A 27,245-nucleotide genomic window follows, 5' to 3' on the forward strand; every position below is an offset into this window, starting at 1 on the left:
GTTGGCACGGTGACCAGGCTGCCGACAGAGGGAACAGACTAGGGATGCTCGCGCGGACCGGGGCTTGGAACCCGTGCGAGGCACCTCCATGGGTTCTGGGAGCTCAGACACCTGATCGGGGAGTTCCGGAGGTTTAGTGAAGGTTGGTGCCAATCTAAACTTCTGGCTGGACTGGGCCCGCTTCAACCCTCGCTCGGTAAAACGCAGATTAATGCGGGTGGAGATGGTAATGAGCTCCTCCAGCGTTGCGGGAACCTCCCTAGTGGACAGGGCGTCCTTGACATGATCAGCCAGGCCTCTCCAGAAGATGGGAATGAGGACCTTATCAGGCCACTCCAGCTCTGAGACCAGAGTCCGGAAGTGGATGGCATATTGGCTGACCAAGGACGAACCCTGTTTTAAAGCCAAGAGCTGGAGCGCAGTGTCATGTGTGACCCAAGGCCCCAAAAAGACTTGCTTCAGAGTGACCAGGAACTGAGAGGCACTCTGTAGCACGAGGTCACTGTGCTCCCACAGCGGAGTGGCCCACTCCAGAGCCCTGCTCCACAGGAGGGAGATGATAAATCTCACTTTAGGGGAATCGTGCCGCCAGCAGCTTTAGCTGTATAGCGCACTGTCTGACAAAACCCCTACATGAGGCACTATCACCCGAGAACTTCTTGGGCAGAGGGAGGCGGGACAAAGTCGGAGCAGGGATTGCAGTGGTCACACGGGAGACAGCCTCCGTGGCTGACTGAACAGCAACTGCAGTAACATCCTCAGCTGAGGCTGAATGCTCGAGAGCCGCCAACCTGCCCCCCAGCTGCCGGATGTGCTGCAGCAGTTGCTGTTCGTCCGCCATTACAAGCCAGACCCTGGCGTTAATATAATGTTAGGGCTGGCGAAACGCACCAAATAATAAAATAATAGTAAGGTGCGTTTGCAGCCTGGGGTCTACCGTGCAGGGGTGGTGAACTGCTGCTGAGTAATGGCGGAAGTATAAAGCAGTATACAAAGGGTCACACGTGGGTTAACGTCACCCAGTGTGAACAGAAGCGAACTCTGTTACGACACAGAGCAGCACTACCGCTGAACATAAATGCTGGAGCCTGTTAAACCCCCAGCACTTGGCAAGAGAGCGCTCAGTATGTGGTCACAGAACTCAGCCCCAAGGACACGAGATCTGAGTCCCTCTAGACCTACTGAGTGTGCGTGCAGCGTCCCACCTGCGGACGCCTCTAATGAACGCTGACCACAGAGGAGTGCAGACTATGTGCACTGTGGCATACAGACTAAGCCATCGGTGGATGTTGATGCCAGTCTCTGACTCTACCTCTACATGGACCTCAGCCTGGGCACTAGCAGGCTAGGTTATACAACACATGCGTACCAAGGGTAGGGATTTCCAATTAGTCATTTACCAGAGACATTCATACATGCATACAACACTCACTCCACATGGTCTAAATTTCTCTCTATATTAGCGCATGGCCGAGCGGCCATGCGAACCTTTCATAGCAGCGCCCTTCCGGGACCTTCCTGACCTTCCTTATGGTCCAATCTGAGCTGGAGAAGGACCTGAGCATGTGACCTCCGATCTCCAATGAGATATCGTCTCACGGGCATGCTCAGTGGACCGAAAGGAGGACTTAGTCCCTGGAGTAGCTCGCTGCTAACCAGCATGCGTTGCTATAGCTGGACCAGAGGTGGCAGCAGCAACCAAATCCACAGAGCTGGTCTGAGCAGGGCACCAAGATCGATGAGTCTGCTGAGCAGCCTCTTCTGTGGCCAGAGAGGAATAGGAGACTGCCGAATGCAAGGCTCAGGATTCCTGCTGTGCAGCGACAGGAACCTGATGCCTAACAATAACTATTCCCAGTCTCAGGCAGGAAATCCACTTATGAATCTCCGTCCGCCACTGCCAGAGTCTCCCCAAAGCCCAGAATACTTCGCTGCCACCAGCTCCTGATTTTATGATTAATATCTGGTCAGGAGCAAACCCAATCAGTAGCGTTGACTTCGTCGGAGGACGTGGCAATAAGTTATTAAAGCAAAGAAAACGAAGTTAGTAAATTTTATGCTTTTACTCCAAAAAGAAATAGGCAATGTTTACAAAAGTATAAAAAGATGTTACAAAATGAGACTATTACAATATGTACAGACAAATATAGAACAAAAAGGGGTTAAAGTGAAGATTTACATATTTCAGTTACTGGCAAGCCATGTGGAGTTGGGGGAGACGTCCCAATGCATCAGGTCAGGTTGCCCAACCTTTGGTAGCTGACTTCCCAGGCAATAGAGAGAGTACTAAGTGAGCTTCAATATCTAATACCCTGTTTCCATGACATCACTTAGGGGGTGGCGCTATGGGATGTACTCCCCTTTTCCAAAGTTACTAAGAACTTACTAAAAACTCATAACCGTCATAACTCTGGCTGCGAGGCTCGTAGATGGGCAACAGAACTATCATTTTTCCGAGTATGAAATTGCCACTCATTTAAGTCCGAACGTAAACTGTCTGCCGGCTAGGGGTAAGCAGGAACCCTTTTCTCAGCTCCTGATAGGCGCTGATCTCCCAAAACCCATCAGTTGGGAGCTCTGACCCTGCAGTTTCCAGAAATATGAGCTTCCTATTTCTGTGAATATTCTGTGTTAATATTTTTTGGTCTGAGATACACCAAGAGGCATTGGATTGCCATGTGCTTTAAACAAAGGCTGGTCAGCATGGCATGGTCTCACATTACATAAGAGAGTGTAGCTGTTGGGAGGGGGTGAGTGGAATCACACACACATGCGGCTTTGAAGGGGGAAGCTGCAAGGGGGATCAGGGATGTAGCATGTTAGTCACAAGACCAAGGAGAGGTAGCAGAGCTCAGTGTGTGTGATTGAACAATAAGACATGTCATATTTCATGACACCTCCCCTTTTGGACCTCTCGGTACTCCTCCATGCGCACCTTGGACCTTGGCAGGTTCACCCCGGCGGAACAGCCCGTCTGCATTGCCATACTCGCTGCCCTTTTTGTGTTTAATGGTAAAGCTGTACTGTTGGAGGGCAAGTCTCCAACGTAGCAACCTTCTGTTAGTACCAGACATGGTGTGCAGCCAGCTCAGGGGGTTGTGGTCAGTCACCACAGTGAATGCGAAAAGGAGATGAATCCAGCGAGCCAAGTTTGAAGTACATAAAAAATCTTTTTCTTTATTTCAAACGTAGATTAAAAATATTTATCCATAGCAGCATATTATAAATATAGGCAGAGATAGAAAAAATTACTGCTGTAAAGCGCACGGCAAGACGCGTTTCGGCTAAACCTTTATCATTGCCATAATACACATTGCTATTTTTCTGGGATATAAGAAGGATAAGATCCTAAGATAGGTGGTGCTATAGTTGATTAAGCGTTAATAGATCACACTTGTGGGCATCCACCTATAAGATTAACTATTTAAAAACAAGTGTTAACCCTAACAAAAGCTAATACGCTAGCAGTAATTTTTCCATATATTTTACAAATATTTTACAATACATGATATAACAGAATATATATACAGAGATTTTATTCTCATGTTATCCTCCACAATACTTCCATAATATAATTTTTGCTCAAAAAAAAAATATATATATATATTTATGAACTTAAGACAGAGCAGGTTATAATTATTAACATAAGAATCATAATTTTAGGATTTTTAATAAATTCTAATTAAATCTTGTCTATTGTTTAAGCCAATTGGCATCCTCGTTTCCAAAGTAAAAATCCAAGCAGATTCTCTGTTAAGTAGTTTACGTTTTCTATCGCCCCCTCTGGTAGACCGTGTTACTAACTCTATTGCTTTAAACCTGAAGCTATAATAATAATAATAATAATAATCTTTATTTATATAGCGCCAACATATTCCGCAGCGCTTTACAGTTTAACAGTTTCAAAACACAAGTCATAAGTAACAACGCTAACAATACAATAATTAAAGCAAAATAAGACGAAATAAGACGACCCTGCTCGTGAGAGCGTACAATCTACAATGAGGTGAGGGAGATACAGAGTACAGGTGTGTATTTACAATGGTGTATTTACAATGAAGGTCCAGCCATCTTGCAGGAGTGAAGGATGGATGGAGATAGTGAATGGGCTACGCACGCACACTTACACAGAAAATGACTTTGATTAGTGAATGTGATAGGCCGCTCTGAACAGGTGTGTTTTGAGGGAGCGCCTAAAACTATGCAAATTGTGGATAGTCCTGATTTCTTGGGGTAGAGCATTCCAGAGGATAGGAGCAGCACGGGAGAAGTCTTGGAGTCGGGAGTGGGAGGTACGGATTAGTGCAGAGGTTAGTCGAAAGTCGTTTGCAGAGCGCAGCGATCGGCTAGGCCGATAGACAGAAATGAGAGAAGAAATGTAAGGGGGTGCCGCACTGTGGAGAGCTTTGTGGGTGAGAACAAGTACTTTGAATTGGATCCTATAATGAATGGGCAGCCAATGTAAGGACTGGCGAAGAGCGGACGCGTCCGAGTACCGATTACCCAGATGGACGATCCTGGCTGCTGCATTGAGTATGGATTGGAGAGGGGATAGTCGAGTGACGGGGAGGCCAATTAATAGAGCGTTGCAGTAATCCAGGCGAGAGTGGATCAATGCAACAGTGAGGGTTTTTGTTGTTTCCATAGTGAGAAAAGGGCGGATTCTAGAGATGTTCTTTAGGTGTAAGCGGCAAGAGCGGGCAAGGGATTGTATATGGGATGTAAAGGAGAGATTGGTGTCAAACATAACACCCAGACAGCGCACCTGCTGCCGGGGCGTTATTGTGGTACCACCCACGGAGAAGGAAATGTCAGATTTAGGGAGGTTAGTAGACGGCGGGAGCAGAAGAAGTTCAGTTTTGGAGAGGTTGAGTTTCAGATAGAGAGCGGACATGATATTGGAGACTGCGGACAGACAGTCACTGGCGTTCTGTAGTACAGCGGGGGTAAGGTCAGGGGAAGACGTGTATAGTTGTGTGTCATCAGCATAAAGATGGTACTGAAAGCCAAATCTGCTGATGGTCTGTCCAATTGGGGCCGTGTAGAGAGAGAAAAGAAGGGGGCCAAGGACTGAGCCCTGAGGTACCCCGACAGCAAGAGGAAGAGGAGATGACGTGGAGCCAGAGAACAAAACACTGAAGGAGCGGTCAGAGAGATAGGAAGAGAACCAGGAGAGTGCAGTGTCCTTAATGCCTAGTGACTGGAGCCTAGAGAGTAGGAGATGGTGGTCAACAGTATCGAAAGCTGCAGACAGGTCAAGAAGAATGAGCAGAGAGTGGTCACCGTTACGTTTTGCTGTCAGAAGGTCATTGGTCACTTTGACCAATGAAAGCTATCAAAATTGCCAGAATGATATTGCGAAAAATGTCTGGAGACCGCTGATGGATTGAAGCTGGAGGGGTTAATAGCATCAGAAATGTGTCTTCTAATTCTTTTCCTCAGTTTTCCCGTTGTACAACCTATATACTGTTTACAACATAATGTACAGTCAATCAAATATACTACATAGGTGGAATTACAGTTCAGAAAACTGTTAATAGGATATTCTTTGTTGCTATGGAATGAGGAAAATTTGTTGATTTTATGTGCATATTGACAAGTACATCTCTTATTTCCACATTTAAAAAACCCCTTTAAATTCAGCCAGGTGTCACTGGTTTCCAGCGAGGAATTCAAATACAGACTGGGCGATAGTTTATCCTGCAAAGTCGGTGCTTTTTTTGCTACATAAGTAATTTGGTTTTCTGCAATAATTTGTTTTAGTTTTGGATCCTGGCTTAACACGAATATATTTCTTTATAATAGAAACTATGTTGTTATACTGGAGACTATATGGAGTAGAGAAAAAAAAAATTTTATTATTTGGAAATTGTGATTTTTTTGTTGTTTTTTTAATTATTATTAAATCCTTTCTATCAATATCTTTGACTATTTTGGTTGCTCTCTGTAACATCCAATTTGGATATCCTCTATTTTTTAGTCTCATATTAACACGGACCGCCCCCGACACGTTAACCCCTTGCACACCGCGATCAAACGCGATCGCGGTGTACCGGGGGTTAAAGGGAAGCATCAGCAGGGAGGGGGCTCCCTCCGTGCTTCCCTGAGCCCCCCACAGCAGCGCAATGTGCAGCGCTGCTGCGGGGGGCTCCTTTCCTCCAGGCCCCCGAATCCAAGATGGCGACGGGGGCCTTCGGGGGCCTGAGGAAGCTGGCTTCCTCAGTGCCTGCAAAGCGCAGGCATGAGGAAGTCTGCAGCAGTGCCTGTGACAGATCGCTGATCTGTCACAGTGATCTGTGATGTGACAGATCAGCGATCTGTCACAGGACAGTGATGTCCCACCTGGGACATGGTAATAAAGTAAAAAAAAAAAAAAAAAAAAAATGTTAAAAATAATTTTAAAAAAATCGCTAAATAAATTAGTTAAAAAAAAAAAAAATATTCCCCAATAAATCCATTTATTCAAAATAAAAAAAACCAAAAACAATAAAAGTACACATATTTGGTATCGCCGCGTCCATAATGACCTGCCCTATAAAACTGTCCCATTAGTTAACCCCTTTAGCGAACCCCTTAAAAAATAAAAATAAAAAACGAAGCAAAAAATAATGATTTATTATCATACCACCGAACAAAAAGTGCAATAACGCGCGATCAAAAAGACACATATAAATATTCATGGTACCGCTGAAAACGTCATCTTGTCCCGCAAAAAACGAGCTGCCATACAGCGTCATCCGCAAAAAAATAAAAAAGTTATAGCTCGCAGAATAAAGCGATACAAAAATAATTATTTTTTATATAAAATTGTTTTCATTGCAAAAAACCGACAAAACATAAAAAAACGACCTAAATGAGGTATCGCTGTAACCGTACTGACCCGAAGAATAAAACCGCTTTATCAATTTTACCGCACGCGGAATGGTGTAAACGCACCCCCCCAAAAGAAATTCATGAAATGCTGGTTTTTGTTCATTCTGCGTCCCAAAAATCGGAATAAAAAGCGATCAAAAAATGTCACGTGCCCGAAAATGGTACCAATAAAAACGTCAACTCGTCCTGCAAAAAATAAGACCTCACATGACTTGGTGGGTCAAAATACGGAAAAATTATAGCTCTCAATATGTGGTGATGCAAAAACTATTTTACAATAAAAAGCGTCTTTTAGCGTGTGACAGCCGCCAAACATAAAAACCGCTATAAATAGTAAATCAAACCCCCCGTTATCACCCCCTTAGTTAGGGAAAAATAATAAAACTAAAAGAAAATGTATTTATTTCCATTTTCCCGCTAGGGTTAGGGTTAGGGTAGGGTTAGGGTTAGGGTTAGGGCTAGGGCTAGGGTTAGGGTTAGGGTTAGGGCTAGGGTTAGGGCTAGGGTTAGGGCTAGGGCTCAGACTAGGGTTAGGGGTGTGTTGAGGTTAGGGTTGGAGTTATAATTGGGGGATTTCCACTGTTTGGGCACATCAGGTGCTCTCCAAAGGCAACATGGCGTCTGATCTCAATTCCAGCCAATTCTGCGTTGAAAAAGTCAAATGGTGCTCCTTCCCTTCCAAGCTCTGCCATGCGCCCAAACAGTGTTTTACCCCCACATGTAGGGTATCAGCCTACTCAGGACAAATTACAAAACAACTTTTGGGGTCCAATTTCTCCTGTTACCCTTAGGAAAATAAAAAATTGGGGGCAAAAATATAATTTTGCGGAAAAAAATGTTTTTTTTATTTTCACGCCCAGGCGTTATAAACTTCTGTGAAGCACTTGGGGGTTCAAAGTGCTCTCCACACATCTAGATAAGCTCCGTGGGGGGTCTAGTTTCCAAAATGGGGTCACTTGTGGGGAGTTTCAATAGTTTAGGTACATCAGGGGCTCTCCAAACGCACATGACACCCGCAGACCAATCCATCAAAGTCTGCATTCCAAAACGTCACTACTTCCCTTCCGAGCCCCGACGTGTGCCCATACAGTAGTTTTCTCCCACATATGAGGTATCAGCGTACTCAGGACAAATTGGACAACAACTTTTGGGGTCCAATTTCTCCTGTTACCCTTGGGAAAATAAAAAAATTGGGGACTAAAAGATGATGTTTGTTGAAAAAATACGATATTTTTATTTTCACGCCCGGTCGTTATAAACTTCTGTGAAGCACTGGGGGGTTCAAAGTGCTCACCACACATCTAGATAAGTTCATTAGGGGGTCTTGTTTCCAAAATGGGGTCACTTGTGGGGAGTTTCCACTGTTTAGGTACATTAGGGGCTCTCCAAAGGCAACATGACACCCACAGACCATTCCATCAAAGTCTGCATTCCAAAACGTCACTACTTCCCTTCCGAGCCCTGACGTGTGTCCATACAGTAGTTTTCTCCCACATATGGGGTGTCAGCATACTCAGGACAAATTGGACAACAACTTTTGGGGTCCAATTTCTCCTGTTACCCTTGGGAAAATAAAAAAATGTGGACTAAAAGATGATGTTTGTGGAAAAAATACGATTTTTTTATTTTCACGCCCGGACGTTATAAACTTCAGTGAAGCACTGGGGGGTTCAAAGTGCTCACCACACATCTAGATAAGTTCCTTGGGGGGTCTAGTTTCCAAAATGGTGTCATTTGTGGGGGGTTTCTACTGTTTTGGTACATCAGGGGCTTTCCTAACGCGACATGGTGTCCGATCTCAATTCTAGCCAAAAACGTCAAATGGCGCTGCTTCCCTTCCGAGCTCTGCCATGCGCCCAAATAGTGGTTTACACCCACATGTGGGGTATCAGCGTACTCAGGATAAATTGCACAATATCTTTTAGGGTCCTGTTACTTTTGGAAAAATAAGAATTGAGGGTGAAAAGATCATTTTTGTGGAAAAAATATGATTTTTTAATTGTACTGCTGTACGTTATAAACTTCAGTGAAGCACTGGGGAGTTCAAAATGCTCACCACACATCTAGATAAGTTCCTTGGGGGGTCTAGTTTCCAAAATGGTGTCATTTGTGGGGGTTTCTAGTGTTTTGGTACATCAGGGGTTTTCCAATCGCGACATGGTGTCCGATCTCAATTCTAGCCAAAAACGTCAAATGGCGCTGCTTCCCTTCCGAGCTCTGCTATGCACCCAAATAGTCATTTACACCCACATATGGGGTATCAGCGTACTCAGGACAAATTGCACAATAACTTTTAGGGTCCTGTTACCCTTGGAAAAATAAAAATTGGGGGTGAAAAGATCATTTTTGTGGAAAAAATATGATTTTTTAATTGTACCGCTGTACGTTATAAACTTCTGTGAAGCCCTTGTGGGTTCAAAGTTCTCACCACATATCTAGATAAGTTCCTTGGGGGGTCTAGTTTCCAAAATGGGGTCACTTGGGGGGTTTCCACTGTTTAGGTACATCAGGGGCTCTCCAAACGCGGCATGGCGTCCGATCTGAATTCCAGCCAATTTTGCATTGAAAAAGTCAAACGGCGCTCCTTCCCTACTGAGGTCTGCCATGCGCCGAAACAGTGGTTCCCCCCCACATATCAGGTATCAGCGTACTCAGGACAAATTGCACAATAACTTTTGCAGTCCAATTTCTCCTGTTACCCTTGGTAAAATAAAGAAAATTGAACCTGAAGTATTTTTTTTGTGAAAAAAAGTTAAATGTTCATTTTTTTTTAATATTCAAAAAATTCCTGTGACGCACCTAAAGGGTTAATAAACTTCTTGAATGTGGTTTTAAGCACCTTAAGGGGTGCCTTTTTTAGAATGGTGTCACTTTTGGGTATTTTCTATCATATAGACCCCTCAAAGTGGCTTCAAATGTGAAGTGGTCCCTAAAAATAAAATGGTGTTGCAAAAATGAGAAATTGCTGGTCAATTTTTAACCCTTATAACTTCCTAACAAAAAAAAATTTTGGTTCCAAAATTGTGCTCATGTAAAGTAAACATGTGGGAAATGTTATGTATTAAGTTTTTTGTGTGCCGTATCGCTGTGATTTAAGGGTATAAAAATTCAAAGTTGGAAAATTGCGAAATTTTCAAAATTTTCGCCAAATTTCCGTTTTTTTCACAAATAAACGCAAGTTATTTGAATGCAATTTTACCACTAACATGAAGTACAATATGTCACGAGAAAACAATGTCAGAATCACCAGGATCCATGGAAGCGTTCCAGAGTTATGACCTCATAAAGGGACAGTAGTCAGAATTGTAAAAATTGGCCCGGTAGTTAACGTGCAAACCACCCTTGGTAGTGAAGGGGTTAAACAATAGACAAGATTTAATTAGAATTTATTAAAAATCCTAAAATTATGATTCTTATGTTAATAATTATAACCTGCTCTGTCTTAAGTTCATAAATATATATTTTTTATTTTTTTTTGAGCAAAAATTATATTCTAGAAGTATTGTGGAGGATAACATGAGAATAAAATCTCTGTATATATATTCTGTTATATCATGTATTGTAAAATATTTGTAAAATATATGGAAGAATTACTGCTAGCGTATTAGCTTTTGTTAGGGTTAACACTTGTTTTTAAATAGTTAATCTTATAGGTGGATGCCCACAAGTGTGATCTATTAACGCTTTATCAACTATAGCACCACCTATCTTAGGATCTTATCCTTCTTATATCCCAGAAAAATAGCAATGTGTATTATGGCAATGATAAAGGTTTAGCCGAAACGCGTCTTGCCGTGCGCTTTACAGCAGTAATTTTTTCTATCTCTGCCTATATTTATAATATGCTGCTATGGATAAATATTTTTAATCTAAGTTTGAAATAAAGAAAAAGATTTTTTTATGTACTTCAAACTTGGCTCGCTGGATTCATCTCCTTTTCGCATTTATTGTTGGCAAGAGCTCCTGTCATTTATCCGTTGCTGAGAACCTATACAGTATAGCAGCTTATTTTTTTAACCAACCGGGTAAGCTGGCATTTTTTCTTTTTTATTTCACCACAGTGAAGGTGCACCCGTACAGGTAGGGCAGTAAACGTTGCAAGGCCCAAACCATGGCCAGGCACTCCTTCTCTATGGTGGAATTGGCCACTTACCTCGGCAGAAGCTACCAGCTCAGGTACAACAGGGTGCTCTTGGTTCCCCGAGTCGATCTGGCTAAGTTCGGCACCGAGGTCAAACTCACTGGCATCAGTCTGTACCAGGAGCGGCCGACTGCTGTCGACTGCTTTCAACATAGGCAAGTTACTCAGGGCTGTTTTCAAATCCTGGAAGGCCACCTCACAGCCGTCTGTTCAGTCGACTGTTTGGGCTAGCTTCTTCCTGGTGAGGTCCATCAAGGGCTTTGCAATGCTGCTATAGTTTGGTACAAAGCGCCTATAGTACCCCGCAGTGCCCAGGAAGGACATCACCTGTTTCTTGGTCCTGGGGGTGGACCAGGACATGATTACATCCACTTTACCAGGCTCTGGCCTAATGGAACCCCTGCCTACTCGGTGCCCCAGGTAGTGGACCTCACTCATGCCCATCTGTCACTTTCCCGACTTGATGGTCAGGCCTGCTTGGTGAATATGCCTGAGTACCTCTTGGGGATGCTGAAGGTGTTCCTCCCAGGAGAGACTGAAGACGGCAATGTCATCAAGGTACGCCACTGAGTACTTCTCCATTCCCTGAGGCAGGTGGTTGACCATCCGCTGGAATGTGGCAGGGGCATTCTTCATGCCGAACGGAATGACCGTGGACTCGTACAATCCGAAGGGGGTGATAAAGGCAGACTTCTCCTGTGCCTCGGGACTCATGGGAATCTGTCAATATCCCTGACTCAAATCCATAAAGGATAGATATTACACGCCAGCCAACCGCTCAAGAAGTACCTCGATGCGTGACATTGGGTACGCATCAGAGGCGGTGATGGCACTGAGCACCCTGTAGTCGGGTGGCCCGATCCTTCTTTGGCACCAGGACTACAGGTAAGGTCCACGACCTCATGGACCGTTGAATCACCCCCAGCTGTAACGTCTTATTGATTTCCTGGCGCATAACATGCTGCACCTCGTCGAAGATCTGATAGGGTGTCCACGGAGCATGATTCCTGGTGTCCACTTCATGGACCGCTAACTCGGTCCTTCCAGGTCTGTTGGTAAACATGGCCCAGAAGGGTTCCAGCAGGGCTCACAGCTGCGACTGCTGGGGTTCGGATAGCAGGGCGCTTACCTCCCCGTCCTCAGGCAGGTTGCAGACCGGTAGGACGCAGGCTTCACATTCTTGATGAGCCTTCATCATATTGACGTGAAAAGCCTTGTGCCTACCCCGAGCGTGGTCAAGAGTGACCACGTAGGTGACTGGGTTGAGCTGTTGGTGTATGACATATAGGCCTTCCCAGGGTACCTGAAGCTTATCCTTTGGTACCAGGACCAGCACCCACACCTTCTGACCCACCTGGTCGGTCTGCTCCCGGGCGTTCTGGTCATACCAGTGCTTCTGGTCAGCCTGAACCTGTGCCATGTTGTCATGCACCAACTGTGTCAAGGTCTGCATCTTGTGATGGACCACATGACATAATCCACGATGGACACGTCTGAAGGGTTCGGCACTTCTTCGCAGGACTCCCTTATCAACACAGGGGGTCCCTAGACTCTCCAGCCGTACAGGAGCTCGAAGGGGGAGAACCCCGTCGAGGCCTGCGGAACCTCTCAGTAAGCAAATAGCAGGTGTAGATGGTACCACTCTCAGTCACGCCCTTGGGTCTCAACCAGCATTCTTAGCATCTGTTTGAGGGTATCATTGAAGCGCTCACACAAACCATTGGTTTGGGGGTGATACACACTCGATACCAGATGCTTTACCTGCATTTCCTTACAGATAGCCTCCATTAGGCGAGACATGAATTGGGTCGCCTGGTCAGTAAGCATCTCCCTGGGAAATCCTACTCGTGAAAAGATGGCCATCAGTACATCCGTCACCTTATCCGCCCTAGTCGAGGACAACGCCACTGGCCTCTGGGTACCGGGTAGCATAATCTACCACAGTGAGGAAGTATTGCTTTCCAGAGCTGCTGGGGATGGCCAGTGGGCCCACAATGTCCACCACGATCCTCTGGAAAGGCTCCTCTATCACTGGCAGAGAGATCAGGGAAGCCTTGGGAACAGGCACTGACTTCCCCATTCTCTGACAGGTGATACAAGAGCAGCAGTAGTTTGTTACATCTGTCCCATCTTTGGCCAATAGAAGTGTTGAGACAGTCGGGCCATAGTTTTGCTGATTCCCAATTGTCCAGCAAGTGGAATCTCATGAGCAATCCGCAACAACTCACCCCTAAATTGGTACGGGATGACCAGCTGTCTTTCCCTCAACCATTCCTTTTGAGATTTTCTGGGAATTGTATCCCAGTACAACCTCCCTCATTCCCAGAACACCCCATCCTTATCCGTCTCAGAGGTGGGCTCGTGGGCGAGGCATCTCAAGGTATCATAGCTTGCATCTGAGTGCAGAGCATCCTGGAACTCCTGGCTGGAGGAAGCCAGAAGTGATGTCAGGGTCCCCTCCTCACAGGAACCCTCTGGGACCTGCTCAGAGTCCATCTCTGGTTCAGTCAACTCTCTGACTGAATAGGGTCCAGAAGGTAGGGCGTTACCTACATCCTGGGCACTTTGATTACGGTTGACAGCAGCTATGTAGGCTGCCTCCCCGGAGATTTCCACAGACCCATCAGCCGGCACTGCTATGGTTTCTACCTTCCCATCCACCCCCAACATCCAAGGAGCAGTGCTATATATGGGGCAGTTACCTTCCTCTCTGGTACTGGTCAGTTGCACGGCATCACCTTCCTCACGCTTCCCGTGCATTTCCCCATCTCCCTTAGCACTGTCGCTTGCTCCTGTTAGGGGTTCCTCAGCCATCTCACTCCGCAGAGTGGAGTAGCTGAGCACTCCTTCACCTGTAGACACATCATTATCAGATAAATGGGTATCAGGTAAATCACTGTCAGGTAAAGCATGCAATTTCACATCATTATCATTAGCATCAACATTACCCTTAGTATTAGATGGGGAGGGGGTCAGGGACATAATATGCAAATATTCTCCCCAAATCAGTCTCCAACAAAACATCAATGGGCAAGTTTTCGAACAACCCCACTTCCTTCACCCCACTCCAGGCACCTCAATCTATAAAAACCCGGGCTATTGGCAAGGGGCAGCAGACACCCCCAATCCCGGTGACAGTCAGGGTTTTCCCCTGAATAATCTCTTCAGGGGCTGCCAGTTAAGGTCAGATGAGAGTTCGTTCAGCCCCCTCCATGTGATAGGGACCCGCCCAATTGCCCCGCCCACAAAAAGAACTGCTGTGTTACACCCGGAAGCCTTGGCTGGGGGTTATTCTGTTTGTCCAGACAGGTGACGCAAATGTCTCCAGTCCAGTTGCAGGAAAAACACTTGCGAGTGTCGGCTGTAGGCCTGGTGTAGGCAAAGGGGACAGGGCTTCCAGTGAGTCGGCTGGCAGGGGCACTGGGGTTGGTTGATGGCTTGCCTCCCCCTTCTCCAGCTGGTGGTGACTGGCTTCTGCACCTCTGGTTTCCAGTTGGCCTCATAGGTGTCGGCGATCTGTGCTGCTTTGTCCGTGTCTTTGGGCTCTCGGTCTATCACGAACTGTCGCACCTCAGCTGGGCAAAGATGTAGGAACTGGTCTTTAATCACCAGGCCCCTCAGCTGCTCAAAGGTGGTCGCTGACAGTCCTTGTAGCCACTGGTCAAAGTGGGTCCTGAGTCCATGCACCACATCGCTGTAACTGTCGTGTGGTGCATGGAACTGTCTGCCGGCTAGGGGTAAGCAGGAGCCCTTTTCTCAGCTCCTGGTAGACGCTGATCTCCCAAAACCCATCAGTTGGGAGCTCTGACCCTGCAGTTTCCAGAAATATGAGCTTCCTATTTCTTTGAATATTCTGTGTTAATATTTTTTGGTCTGAGATACACAAAGAGGCACTGGATTGCCATGTATTTTAGAAAAAGGCTGGTCAGCATGGCATGGTCTCACCTTACATCAGAGAGTGTAGCTGGTGGGAGGGGGCGAGTGAAATCACACAAACATGCAGCTGTGAAAGGGGGGAACTGCAAGGGGGATCAGGGCTGTAGCAGGTTATTCACAAAACCAAGGAGAGGTAACAGAGCTCAGTGTGCATGATTGAACAATAAGACTTGCATTATATTTCATGACACCACTTTGTTGGATCCACGTTATAAAACCAAATTTTGCTAGATGCTTCCTACCCTGGAAAGGGAACCACAAATACACAACCTTAAAAGAGGTTTTTCCCAAGACAACAGTGAAGCACACAGTGCACATCGAAGCTCTAGACTTTCAACGTCCAGCACGTCAGTTCGTCAATGCCAAAACATGATCGGCAGCAGTATGTGGAAGAAGCAATTTTTGCGAGTACTTTGACACTTTTTTTAGACCAGCTTGTGCACCAGCACAAGAATCCAAGTCTTAGACATGGTAAAAGAATGGAGAGGATGGTGCAGGAGTATCTAGAACTGAATATCAATACCGTCAGGGAGGGTTTGGACCATTTCACATTTTGGGATTCCAAAAATGGATGAGTGGCCTGAGCTCGCCTCACATGCCTTGGAGGTTTTATCATGCCCTGCAGCCAGCGTTCTCTCAGAACATGTCTTCAGCGCTACTGGTGGTGTCCTGATGGATAAGCGCAGCCGGCTGTCCCCTGAAAGTGTTGACTGCCTAGCTTTCATTAAGATGAAAAAGTCATGGATCTCCAAGGACTTTTGCACCCCAACCGCAGACTATACAGACTAAGTGATATTGCAATTTTTAGTGCGATGCAGTAACGTCACGTAACTGCACTCTGTGATATCTTTAGTGCTGCTTCTGTTGTGGCTGCTGCTGATGTTAACACAAATTTGTGGAAATGTGAACAGTCATGGCTGGTCTACATCTGCTGTGCTAGCTGTAGTGGAAGACGTGTCAATCACAATTATACTATTTCTATTCTCATGAAAGTTATTCCACTTCGGTCGTGTCAGGCCCTCATTTTTTAAAATGTGAACACTCCAAGTTGGGTGTCCATCTCCTGGATTGGGTGTAGTGAAAGATCTGTCAGTCCCTATTCTACTATTTCTACTGTGGTGAAATTGATGCCAATTCTGTAGTGTAGGGCCCTCCTTTCTTTAAATGTGAATCGTTATATAGGAAGATTTGTGGATTAAAGTCTGTGCTGCCAGCTAATCCAAAACCAGGCGAAGTGTAAAATTGAACAGTGGTTTATTCAACGCGTTTCGGAGTCCACATGGCTCCTTCCTCAGGAATGCCACAATAGAACAAGTCTACTTGTCATGTGGACTCGGAAAAGCGTTTAATAAACCACTGTTCAATTTTACACTTCGTCTGGTTTTGGATTAGCTGGCAGCACGGACTTTAACCCACAAATCTTCCTATATAGTGATTCTGATGCGGTCGCGTGCCGACCCGTGGACCAGCGGCAGCCAGCATTATATGCTTGTGAATACAACGACATCAGGTGAGCAGCTCTTTGTCGTTAAGCCTTTTCTTTTAAATTGTGAGATAAGACACTATCTGCGTTTTTTTCCTATAAGTTATATGACCAGTTCTTTAAATGTGAACACTCCTTGTATGGTGTCCATCTGCTGTATTGGGTGTAGTGAAAGACCTGTCGGTCCCTATTCTGCTATTTCTACTGTGGTGAAATTGATGATAATTTGGTGGTGTCTGCCAATAATTTTTGCAAATGTGAACACTCATGGTTGAGTGTCCATCTGCTGGATTGGGTGTAGAGAAAGACCTGTTGGTCCCTATTAGACTATTTCTACTGTAGTGAAATTGATGCCACTTCTGTGGTGTAAGGACCTCATTTCTTTAAATGTGCACTCTCCTTGTTGGGTGCCCATCTGTTGGATTGGGTGTAGTGAAAGACCTGTCAGTCCCTATTAGATTATTTCTACTGTGGTGAAATTTGATGCCACTTTGGTAGTGTCTGACGATAATTTTTGGAAATGTGAACACTCATGGGTGAGTGTCCATCTGCTGGATTGGGTGTAGAAAAAGACGTGTTGGTCCATATTAGACTATTTCTACTGTGGTGAAATTGATGCCACTTCTGTGGTGTAAGGCCCTCATTTCTTTAAATGTGAACTCTCCTTGTTGGATGTCCATCTGTTGGATTGTGTGTAGGGAAAGACCTGTCAGTCCCTATTAGACTATTTCTACTGTGGTGAAATTGATGCCACTTTGGTGGTTTCTGCTATTATCTTTTGGAAATGTGAACATTCATAGTTGAGTGTCCATCTGCTGTATTGGGTGTAGTGAAAGACCTGTTGGTCCCTATTCTACTATTTCTACTGTGGTGAAATTGATGCCACTTCTGTGGTGTAAAGCCCTCATTTCTTTAAATGTGAACACTCCTTGTAGGGTGTTCATCTGCTGGATTGGATGTAGTGAAAGACCTGTCGGCACCTATTCTACTATTTCTACTGTGATGAAATTGATGCCACTTTGGTGTTGTCTGCCAATAATTTTGGGAAATGTGAACACTGCTGGTTAGGTCTCCTTCATGCATGTTAACTGTAGCAGTAGGCCTCCGAGACCGTCAGGCCTCCACTTCCTTGTACTCAACTACCCTTGTTGCTATCCTTAAATTTTTCTGACAATGGTAGTCTACAAAAGTGATATTTGTGCCACCTGAGTGTGGATCAGCATGAAAGCAGGTAGGGGTGTTGCATGTGCTGTCAGGGCTCCCAGCAAGGGGCCCTACACCGATCCCTCACCCACCTCATCTTACTGTGACGGTCATTGGAAAGCTTTAAATGCTGTCCCAGACCCCGATACCTCATGTCTGGCTGATTGCTGTAGTTCCATGCTGCAATTTGTACTGTGGGTGAATTGAGGCCACTTTCCTGGTGTCTGTCCCTCATTTAATGTGTTTTGGCAGCATTTGGGGCCATTCTAAGGTGTTGTGCATACGTTTGTTTTTGCCTCCCATTGACGTGAATGGCGTTCGGTAATGTTCAGCGAATATTCGACAATATAGTATGCGAATATTGCACATTCAGCTAACGTAATCCGAATCGAACATTAAAAAACCTGCTCATCTCTAGTCCTCACCAGGAAGAACATTAGCCATCTTCTCCTCCTCATGATACATAGTCTCCTCTTCAGGCCATCCATACTGGACAGGCATGAGGCTGGGATTGGGAGATCCCTCTGTAGCGCAGATAAAAAACTCCTGTTCCTCCTCCTTCCTGGAATTCAGACACTGCTCTATGCTGCTCACTAAGCCTTGCCAACTTACGAACCGCCTACCACCTCAACACATTTATCTAACTATCCCTGTGTTGGCCATTAAAAATTTTCTTCACAACCAGGATCCTTGTATCTTGTTCCCACACGTTTAATGCATTTAATAGCCCTCTGTTTCTGTACTTTTACACATACTGGTTGGTAACCGGTTCATGCAGCATTACATGAACGATTTAATACATTATGGCTGGTCAGAACAATGAAAGCAATTGTTACGATCCATCTGTGATGTCTTCCCTATTTCCTCCTAGATTTTAAGCTTGCGAGCATGGCCCTCATTCCTCTTGGTATCTGCTTTCTGTTAAACGTCTGGGGCAGGGATAAGAGAACGCTTCGCTGGGACAACTGGATGTGGTTTCTGACTGTTGTGTCTGTGCATAGACAGCAGATTTGGAAGGCCATAACACAGGGGAAGGAGCAGTGGTTTCACCAACAAAAATTTTGTACTCAGGCGTTCCGCCCACCTACTGGGGTACTTGGCTGCCATGTGCTTTTGCATGCTGGTGGTGCTCAGGTTGGCACTGTTCTTGCCTGTTCTTATCTTGGTTTGGCAGATGATGCAAATTACAGTTGATTTGTCTGAAGGAATTTCAGAAAAAAACTGCCATGCAGGGGAACAACGCACTCTTGGCCTGGTATGTAGCTGAGTGAGGGGACTCTGTGGAATAGTTGACCAAGTTCTCCCTCTGGTCAAAATACTAACTCTTCTTGCCTGTTTTTGTGGTACGGATCCATCTCTGTCTGCACTACTGTACTCGCTAGGCGTGCCACCAGGCCAGGTTGGATCAGTGGCCTCATCATCGACCACATCATCTTCCAATTCCTCAATCTGATCCTCCTTCTAAGTTGCGATTTTAGGCTGACTTCATAGCAACTCTGTGTCATGATTATCCTCCATCTCTTCAGACTTGAGTCCCCAACGTGGCATTCTCCTGGTCATGAGTGCTCAAATGTTTGGGCATCACTGCACTCCACCTCCTCATGACCATCTTTAATGATGCACATTAAGAAGCCTGACAAATTACAAGGGAACGTAAACAGTTCTTCACAGTGGCCAGCGTTGGAGTCATATGTCTCCTGGAACTCATGATGGGTGGAGAAAGGAGGACCTGGTGTTGAGTATTCAGAGGCCCAGCCTCTTGACTTCTGAGACTGGACCGTGTAGAAGACTTTGTGGTACTGCTTGTCAACACTCTGTAGCATATGTCTGCCATCCAACCCACAACATCCTGGCAATTGTCTGGGTTCGTTCGTCAGTGATGTACCGTGATGCCCACATATCAAAAGGTAGTCAATAGGTAGCTAGAACGAGATCCAGTCACCTTCTGATCTGTAACACGGTCTTGGCTGTCACCTCAACATCCTTTAACATCACCCTTTCTCATATTGAATGCTTTATTCTTATGACAAGTACCCTCACAGAGGTGTTATGTACAAATTCAACATATCTAGCAATGTGTGGCAATTTCTTTACGATATCAGAGATAGTCACGTTTGCACATATCTGCAGGCTTTGTGCCAGTCGCACAACTGCTAGATAAGGATATGCTATTTATTAACCCCTTCATGACCAAGCCTATTTTGACCTTAATGAGCAGGCCATTTTTTGCAATTCTGACCAGTGTCCCTTTATGAGGTAATAACTCAGGAACGCTTCAACGGATCCTAGCGATTCTGAGATTGTTTTTTTCGTGACATGTTGGGCTTCATGTTAGTGGAAAATTTAGGTCGATAATTTTTGCATTTATTTGTGAAAAAATCAGAAATTTGGCAAAAATTTTGAAAATTTTGCAATTTTCAAAATTTGAATTTTTATTCTGTTAAACCAGAGAGTTATGTGACACAAAATAGTTACTAAATAACATTTCCCACATGTCTACTTTACATCAGCACAATTTTGAAACAATTTTTTTTTTTGTTAGGAAGTTATAAGGGTTAAAAGTTGACCAGTGATTTCTCATTTTTACAACAAAATTTACAAAACCATTTTTTTAGGGACCACCTCACATTTGAAGTCACTTTCAGGGGTCTATATGGCAGAAAATACCCAAAGTGACACCATTCTAAAAACTGCACCCCTCAAGCTACTCAAAACTACATTCAAAAAGATTATTAACCCTTCAGGTGTTTCACAGGAACTAAAGCAACGTGGAAAGAAAAAATGGACATTTGAATTTTTCATTTTCACATGGGCAACAGGAAAAAATGGATCCTAAAATTTGTTGGGCAATATTTCCTGAGTACACCGATACCTCATATGTGGTCATAAACTACTGTTTGGGTGCACGACAGGGCTCAGAAGGGAAGGAGCGCCATTTGACTTTTTGAATGGAAAATATGCTGGAATATTTAGCGGTTGCCATGTCGTGTTTGGAGAGCCCCTGTGTGCCTAAACATTGGCGCTCCCCCACAAGTGACCCCATTTTGGAAACAAGACCCCCCAAGGAACTTATCTAGATGCATAATGATCACTTTGAACCCCCAGGTGCTTCACAAATTGATCTGTAAAAAAAGTTCTTTTTTTTCACAAAAATTTTCTTTTAGACTCAGTTTTTTCATTTTCACATGGGCAACAGGATAACATGGATCCTAAAATTTGTTGGGCAATTTCTCATGAGTACACCGATACCTCATATGTGCTCATAAACCACTGTTTGGGCGCACGGCAGGGTCCGGAAGGGAAGGAGCACCATTTGACTTTTTGAATGGAAAATATGCTGGAATATTTAGCAGTTGCCATGTCGCATTTGGAGAGCCCCTGTGTGCCTATACATTGGAGCTCCCCCTCAAGTGACCCCATTTTGGAAACTAGACCCCCCAAGGAACTTATCTAGATGCATAATGATCACTTTGAACCCCCAGGTGCTTCACAAATTGATCTGTAAAAAAAAGTACTTTTTTTCACAAAAATTTTCTTTTAGCCTCAGTTTTTTCATTTTCACATGGGCAACAGGATAAAATGGATCCTAAAATTTGTTGGACAATTTCTCATGAGTACACCGATACCTCATATGTGCTCATAAACCACTGTTTGGGCGCACAGCAGGGTCCGGAAGGGAAGGAGCGCCATTTGACTTTTTGAATGTAAAATTAGCTCCAATCGTTTTCGGACACCATGTCGCGTTTGGAGAGCCCCTGTGTGCCTAAACAGTGAAAACCCCCCACAAGTGACACCATTTTGGAAACTAGACCCCTTAAGGAACTTATCTAGATGTGTAGTGAGCACTTTGAACCCCCAAGTGCTTCACAAACGTTTATAACACAGAGCAGTGAAAATTAAAAAAAAAAATTTTCCTCAAAAATGATTTTTTAGCACGCTATTTTTTATTTTCTCATGGCTAACAGGAGAAATTGGACCACAAAAGATGTTGTGCAATGTGTTCTGAGTACACCGATACCCCATATGTGGGGGGGAACCACAGTTTGGGTGCACGGCAGGGCTCAGAAGGGAAGGAGCGCCATTTGACTTTTTGAAATGAAAATTACCTCTAATCGTTAGCGGACACCATGTCGTTTTGGAGAGCCCCTGAGTGCCTAAACATTGGAGCTCCCCAACAAATGACCCCATTTTGGAAACTAGACCCCCTAAGGAACTTATCTAGATGCATAGTGAGAACTTTGAACCCCCAAGTGCTTCACAAAAGTTTATAACGCAGAGCCGTGAAAATTAAAAAAAAAATTTTTTCCTCAAAAAATTATTTTTTAGTGCGCAATTTTTTATTTTCACAAGGGTACCAGGAGAAATTGGACCCCAAAAGTTGTCCATTTTTTCCTGAGTACGCTGGTACCCCATATGTGGGGGGACCACTGTTTGGGCACATGTCAGGGCTCAGAAGGGAAGTAGTGACATTTTGAAATGCTGACTTTGCTGGAATGGTCTGCGGGCATCATGTTACATTTGCAGAGCTCCTGATGTACCTAAACTGTGAAAACCCCCCACAAGTGACCCCATTTTGGAAACTAGACCCCCCAAGGAACTTATCTAGATGTGTGGTGAGCACCTTGAACCCCCAAGTGCTTCACAGAAGTTTATAACGCAGAGCCGTGAAAATAAAAAATCATTTTTTTTCCAAAAAAAATGATTTTTAGCCCACAATTTTTTTTCACAAGGGTAACAGGATAAATTGGACCCCAAAAGTTGATGTCCAGTTTGTCTTGAGTACGCTGGTACCCCATATGTGGGGGGGACTACTGTTTGGGCACACGTCGGGGCTCAGAAGGGAAGTAGTGATATTATGAAATGCTGACTTTGATGGAATGGTCTGCGGGTGTCATGTTACATTTGCAGAGCCCGTGATGTACCTAAACTGTAGAACCCCCACAAGTGACTCCATTTTGGAAACTAGACCCCGTAAGGAACTTATCTAGATGTCTGGTGAGCACTTTGAACCCCCAAGTGCTTCATTCTATAACGCAAAGCTGTGAAAATAAAAAATCATTTTTTTCCTCAAAAAATGATTTTTTTAGCTCGCAAATTTTTATTTTCACAAGGGTAATAGGCGAAATTGGACCCCAAAAGTTGTTGTCCAGTTTGTCCTGAGTATGCGGGTACCCCATATATGGGGGGAACCATTGTTTGGGCACACGTAAGGGCTCGGAATGGAAGTAGTGATGTTTTGAAATGCAGACTTTGATGGAATGGTCTGCGGTAGTCGTTACTTTTGCAGAGCCCCTGATGTGCCTAAACAGAAGAAACCCTGCACAAGTGACCCCATTTTGGAAACAAGACCTTCCAAGGAACTTATCTTGATGTCTGGTGAGCACTTTGAACCCCCAAGTGCTTCATAGAAGTTTATAACGCAGAGACGTGAAAATAAAAAAATTAATTTTTTTTCCAGAAAAATAATTTTTTAGCCCCCAATTTTTTATTTTCCCAAGGGTAACAAGAGAAATTAGACCCCCAAAGTTGTTGTGCAATTTTTCCTGAGTACGCTGATACCCGATATCTTGAGGTAAACCACTGTTAGGGCACACGTCGGGGCTTGGAAGGGAGGGAGCATCGTTTGACTTTTTGAATGCAAAATTGGCTGGAATCAATGGTTGCACCATGTCGCGCTTGGAGACCCCCTGATGTGCCTAAACAGTGGAAACCCCTCAATTCTAACTCCAACCCTAACCCCAACACACCCCTAACCACAGCCCTAACCCCAACACATCCCTAACGCTAATCCCAAACCTAACCATAACCCTAACCACAAGCCTAACCCTAATCCCAACCCTAACCCCAACACATCTAAACCTAATCTTAACCCTAATTCTATCCCTAACCCTAATTCCAACCCTAACCCTAATTTTAACTCTAACCCTAATTCCAACCCTAACCCTAATTCCACTCTAACCCTAATTCCAACCCTAACCCTAATTCCACCCTAACCCTAATTCCAACCCTAACCCTAACCCTAATTCCAACTCTAACCCTATTTCCAACCCTAACCCTATTTCCAACCCTAACCCTAATTCTAACCCTAACCCTATTTCCAACCCTAACCCTAATGGAAAAATAAAAATAATTTCTTCATTTTATTATTTGTTCCTGCCTATGGGGGTGATAAAGGGGGGGTTTATTTACTTTTCATTCTATTTTGATCACTGTGAAAGTTTATCACAGTGATCAAAATGAATGAATGGAATCTGCAGCCGATGGGCGCACACTGCGCATGCGCCCGCCATTTTCCAATATGGTGGCACCCATGATCCGGGACCAAGGGACACCGGGAGCAATAGCGGCACTCGGTAGGCATCGGGGGGTGGGAGGGGAGGTAATCGGAAGGCAGGGGGGAGCTGAGGGAAGGCGGGGGAGCAGATGATGACAGTGGCAGCACATCGCCGCTGTCATTCAGTGGCTGGGGGCAGATCGCCCCCGTTAACCGGTGGGGGGGTCGGATCGGTGTCACCAGCTATGTCCGATGCTACTACAGCATCGGCCATGGCTGGATTGTAATATTTCATCAATTTTCATTGATGAAATATTACTATCACTCTGATTGGCTGTTACACTTTTAACAGCCAATCATAGCCATTGTAGCCACGTGGGGGCGAAGCCACACCCCCTGTGGTGAAGTACAAAGCCCCCTGTATCTGCGGGTCGGGTGACCTTACAGTGACCCCGGTCACCTGACCCGCAGGGGGGCTTTAAAGTCATGACGCCACATAGGCGTCACTGGTCATAATGGCACAGGTTTTCATGACGCCTATGTGGCGTCATTGGTCGTGAAGGGGTTAAACCAATAGAAAATGCATAGACTTGTGTGGTCAATCGCACTCCTGTCTCTTTCCCTTGAGGAAGTTGCTTCCAAGTAAAATGAGGCTTGTATATGTTAATGACATGGGTGTCAGGCCTGACAGACTGACCACAATACAGGCCCTCACTTGCATACACTGTATTCAGAATTTAAAGTGGTTGTCCGGGCTTTTCTCATAGTCTCAGTACATATCTGGGCTGCAGAATGCTGACAATAAATAATTTACCTTCTGTGGCCAGTCTGCACAGTTTCCAAGATATCATCTCTTGCTTCTATGAAAAACGTCCAGGGGGGTGTTCTGGCATTGAAATGAGAACTGGTCGTTTCCTCCTTACTACAGTTTCACTTTCCATAGATCACTGTTCAGCGTGTGTCTGGGGGAGGAGCAGCTGGGTGGTCCTGCTCTCTGCAGTGAGGCTGCTAGAGGGGGAGGATTTGTTGCTGTGTGAGCAGGGATAGGCTTGTTCATGTGGTCGGTGACGGCCTGTAGCTATGGAGGGTGGGGTTGTTGCTTAGAGGGCATGTTTTTAGTAGAGTAGGAGGAAATGACCAGTTCTCATTTCAATGCCAGAACACACCCCCCCTGGACGTTTTTTCATAGAAGCAAGAGATAATATCTTGAAAACCCTGCAAACTGGCCACAGAAGGTAAATGACTTATTGTCAGCATTCTGCAGCCCAGATATGCACTGAGATTATGTGAAAAGCCCGGACAACCCCTCCAATTTACTGACATTGATAATACAGCAGCTCCTCCAACTCCTGTATTATATTCACCTTACAGCAGCTTCACTCGCTATGACAGCGGCTCTATTAGTATCTGGTGGCAAAAATGAACTGTGGAGCTTACAAAACGCAGGTTTTACAGCATCTGCTGGCCATCTGCTATTTGTCAGCGAGTGCCGTATAATGGCATGGCAGTGGACTTGGTCGTGGTGGTAGGCGATGCCCAAAATTGAAATGGGCACGTTTGCGCTGGCATTGTAAAGGGATGGGAAATATGTATTCCACTATCTTACTAACTTTTTGGCATGAGTGAGGGTCCTCCCAAATGTAGGAGTGAGAGCCCTCACAAATATTAAAGGAAAAACTAAAGCCAAAACGCTCTATGTGAACACATGCTAAAGGCTAGGTATAATATATATATATTTTTTTTTACTTTGCGTTATATACATGAAACTATGGAGGGAATAATGTTTCTTAGCATTTTTCCCTTTAAAAAAAGTTTGCTTTTTTTAAAAAATCTTTAAAACCGGCGCAATAGTCTGACAACATTATTCCCAGATACCATACTGTATGTGAGTCAGAAAGGCATGCGGGTATCTTCTCCATGCTGTTCCCATTTAGTTTTAGATCTCTCCCATCCATTTCAGCTTTTTTCCCCATGCCCCCAGACCTGTTTGTTGGGTCCAGCAGAAAAATAATCGGCTTTCCCACTGACTTGCATTGGATTCATTATTCGGTACGAATACACGGACATTAGAAATTATTTGTGCCTACTTTCCCGATTCTGAATAGTTCACTATCCGCTCATCGCTATCTGTGACCTGATGCTATATAGGCTCAGCTTACATGGTACAGGAGGCGAGAAAAAGGGAAAAGCTGTGAAGGATTGTAGCTTCAGCTGAATACATACAAGCAAGTTCTAGACTAAGAAAAACACAATTGTCATAGTATAGGTCATACAAACTAGGTCACAAATGTCATAGATATAACACTTACCAAGTGCATTGCAAGTGGCAACAGGAGCAGGAATATCCACAGATAAAAGTGGCAGATGTTATTAAACTGGCTGTCCTGAGGGTCATGGTACCATCCTCCTGTCAATGCTGCCCAGACCCCTTGTCTGAATATCTGCAAGATGTGTGATGCCATCACCACTGCAAGCAGCTCACCAGAAGCAGCTGGTGAATGACTTCAGAACGAATGAGATGCTGCAGGGGATTCACAGTGCGCATTCCCAGTTCAGCTTGTATGTCAGGCAGAAGCTTCAAGAAGCTGCAGATGAAGCAGATTCCTGCGGTGCTGCTGCAATGGTACTGCAGTTACAGGAGTGCACCTTTGAGGACTACCACTAGATGGCTGCATGGATACTTCAGCTGGAGTAAAGCAAGTGTCCCATGATGATCTCACACCTTCATACAAAGCTTTGCTTTACTTCATGATTTCTGACAGTGCAAATCAGAATAAATAAATATGTTAATGTGATTATATGATAGAATATAAATAGGTTACTTGATTGATTACAGTGATTGATTACAGAGCTTATTGGTATTGACTGCTATTTCTACAAAACAATAAGAGTTTTATATTACCATTTACAAAGTTAGTCATACAAATTGCCATAGCGAGTTTTAGCCTGTGTTAGTTATACAAAAAATTGGTAAAGTTACAACAAGGTAACCTGATTAGAGCTCATTCAGACGTTCGTGTATCTCGGTCTGATCTCCTGACCCAAGCGTGACAGCTGATGTTTAATCTATTTTTATTAAGATTTTCAAAATATATAGAAAACATTGATACAGAGTATAATTGTTAGGCATCGGGTTCCTGTCGCTGCACAGCAGGAATCCTGGGCATTGCATTCAGCAGTCTCCCATCCCTCTCCGGCCACAGAGGAGGCTGCTCAGCACTCATTGATACAGGTGCTCTGCTCAGACCAGCTCTGTAGGTTTGGTTGCTGCTGCCACCTCTGGTCCAGCTATAGCAACGCAGGCTGGTCAGCAGCGAGCTACTCCAGGGACCAAG

General features: G+C 44.7%; 1 protein-coding gene across 1 annotated transcript in view; it reads right to left on the reverse strand.

The window, feature by feature from the left end:
• The window catches only part of LOC141054931 (pecanex-like protein 2), a 2,173,030-nt gene extending 2,146,509 nt beyond the window's left edge, over positions 1-26,521 (reverse strand). Inside the window, exon 1 of the mRNA XM_073551818.1 lies at positions 26,220-26,521. Coding sequence (XP_073407919.1) covers positions 26,220-26,372 — 153 coding nt within the window. The 5' untranslated portion in view covers positions 26,373-26,521. The remainder of the gene's footprint in view (positions 1-26,219) is intronic.
• Between the last annotated feature and the right edge of the window lie 724 nt (positions 26,522-27,245).

Source organism: Dendrobates tinctorius, unplaced genomic scaffold, assembly GCF_039654945.1.
Source record: "Dendrobates tinctorius isolate UK_male_01 unplaced genomic scaffold, ASM3965494v1 ptg000181l, whole genome shotgun sequence".
In the NCBI taxonomy this organism is placed as follows: Eukaryota; Metazoa; Chordata; class Amphibia; order Anura; family Dendrobatidae; genus Dendrobates; species Dendrobates tinctorius.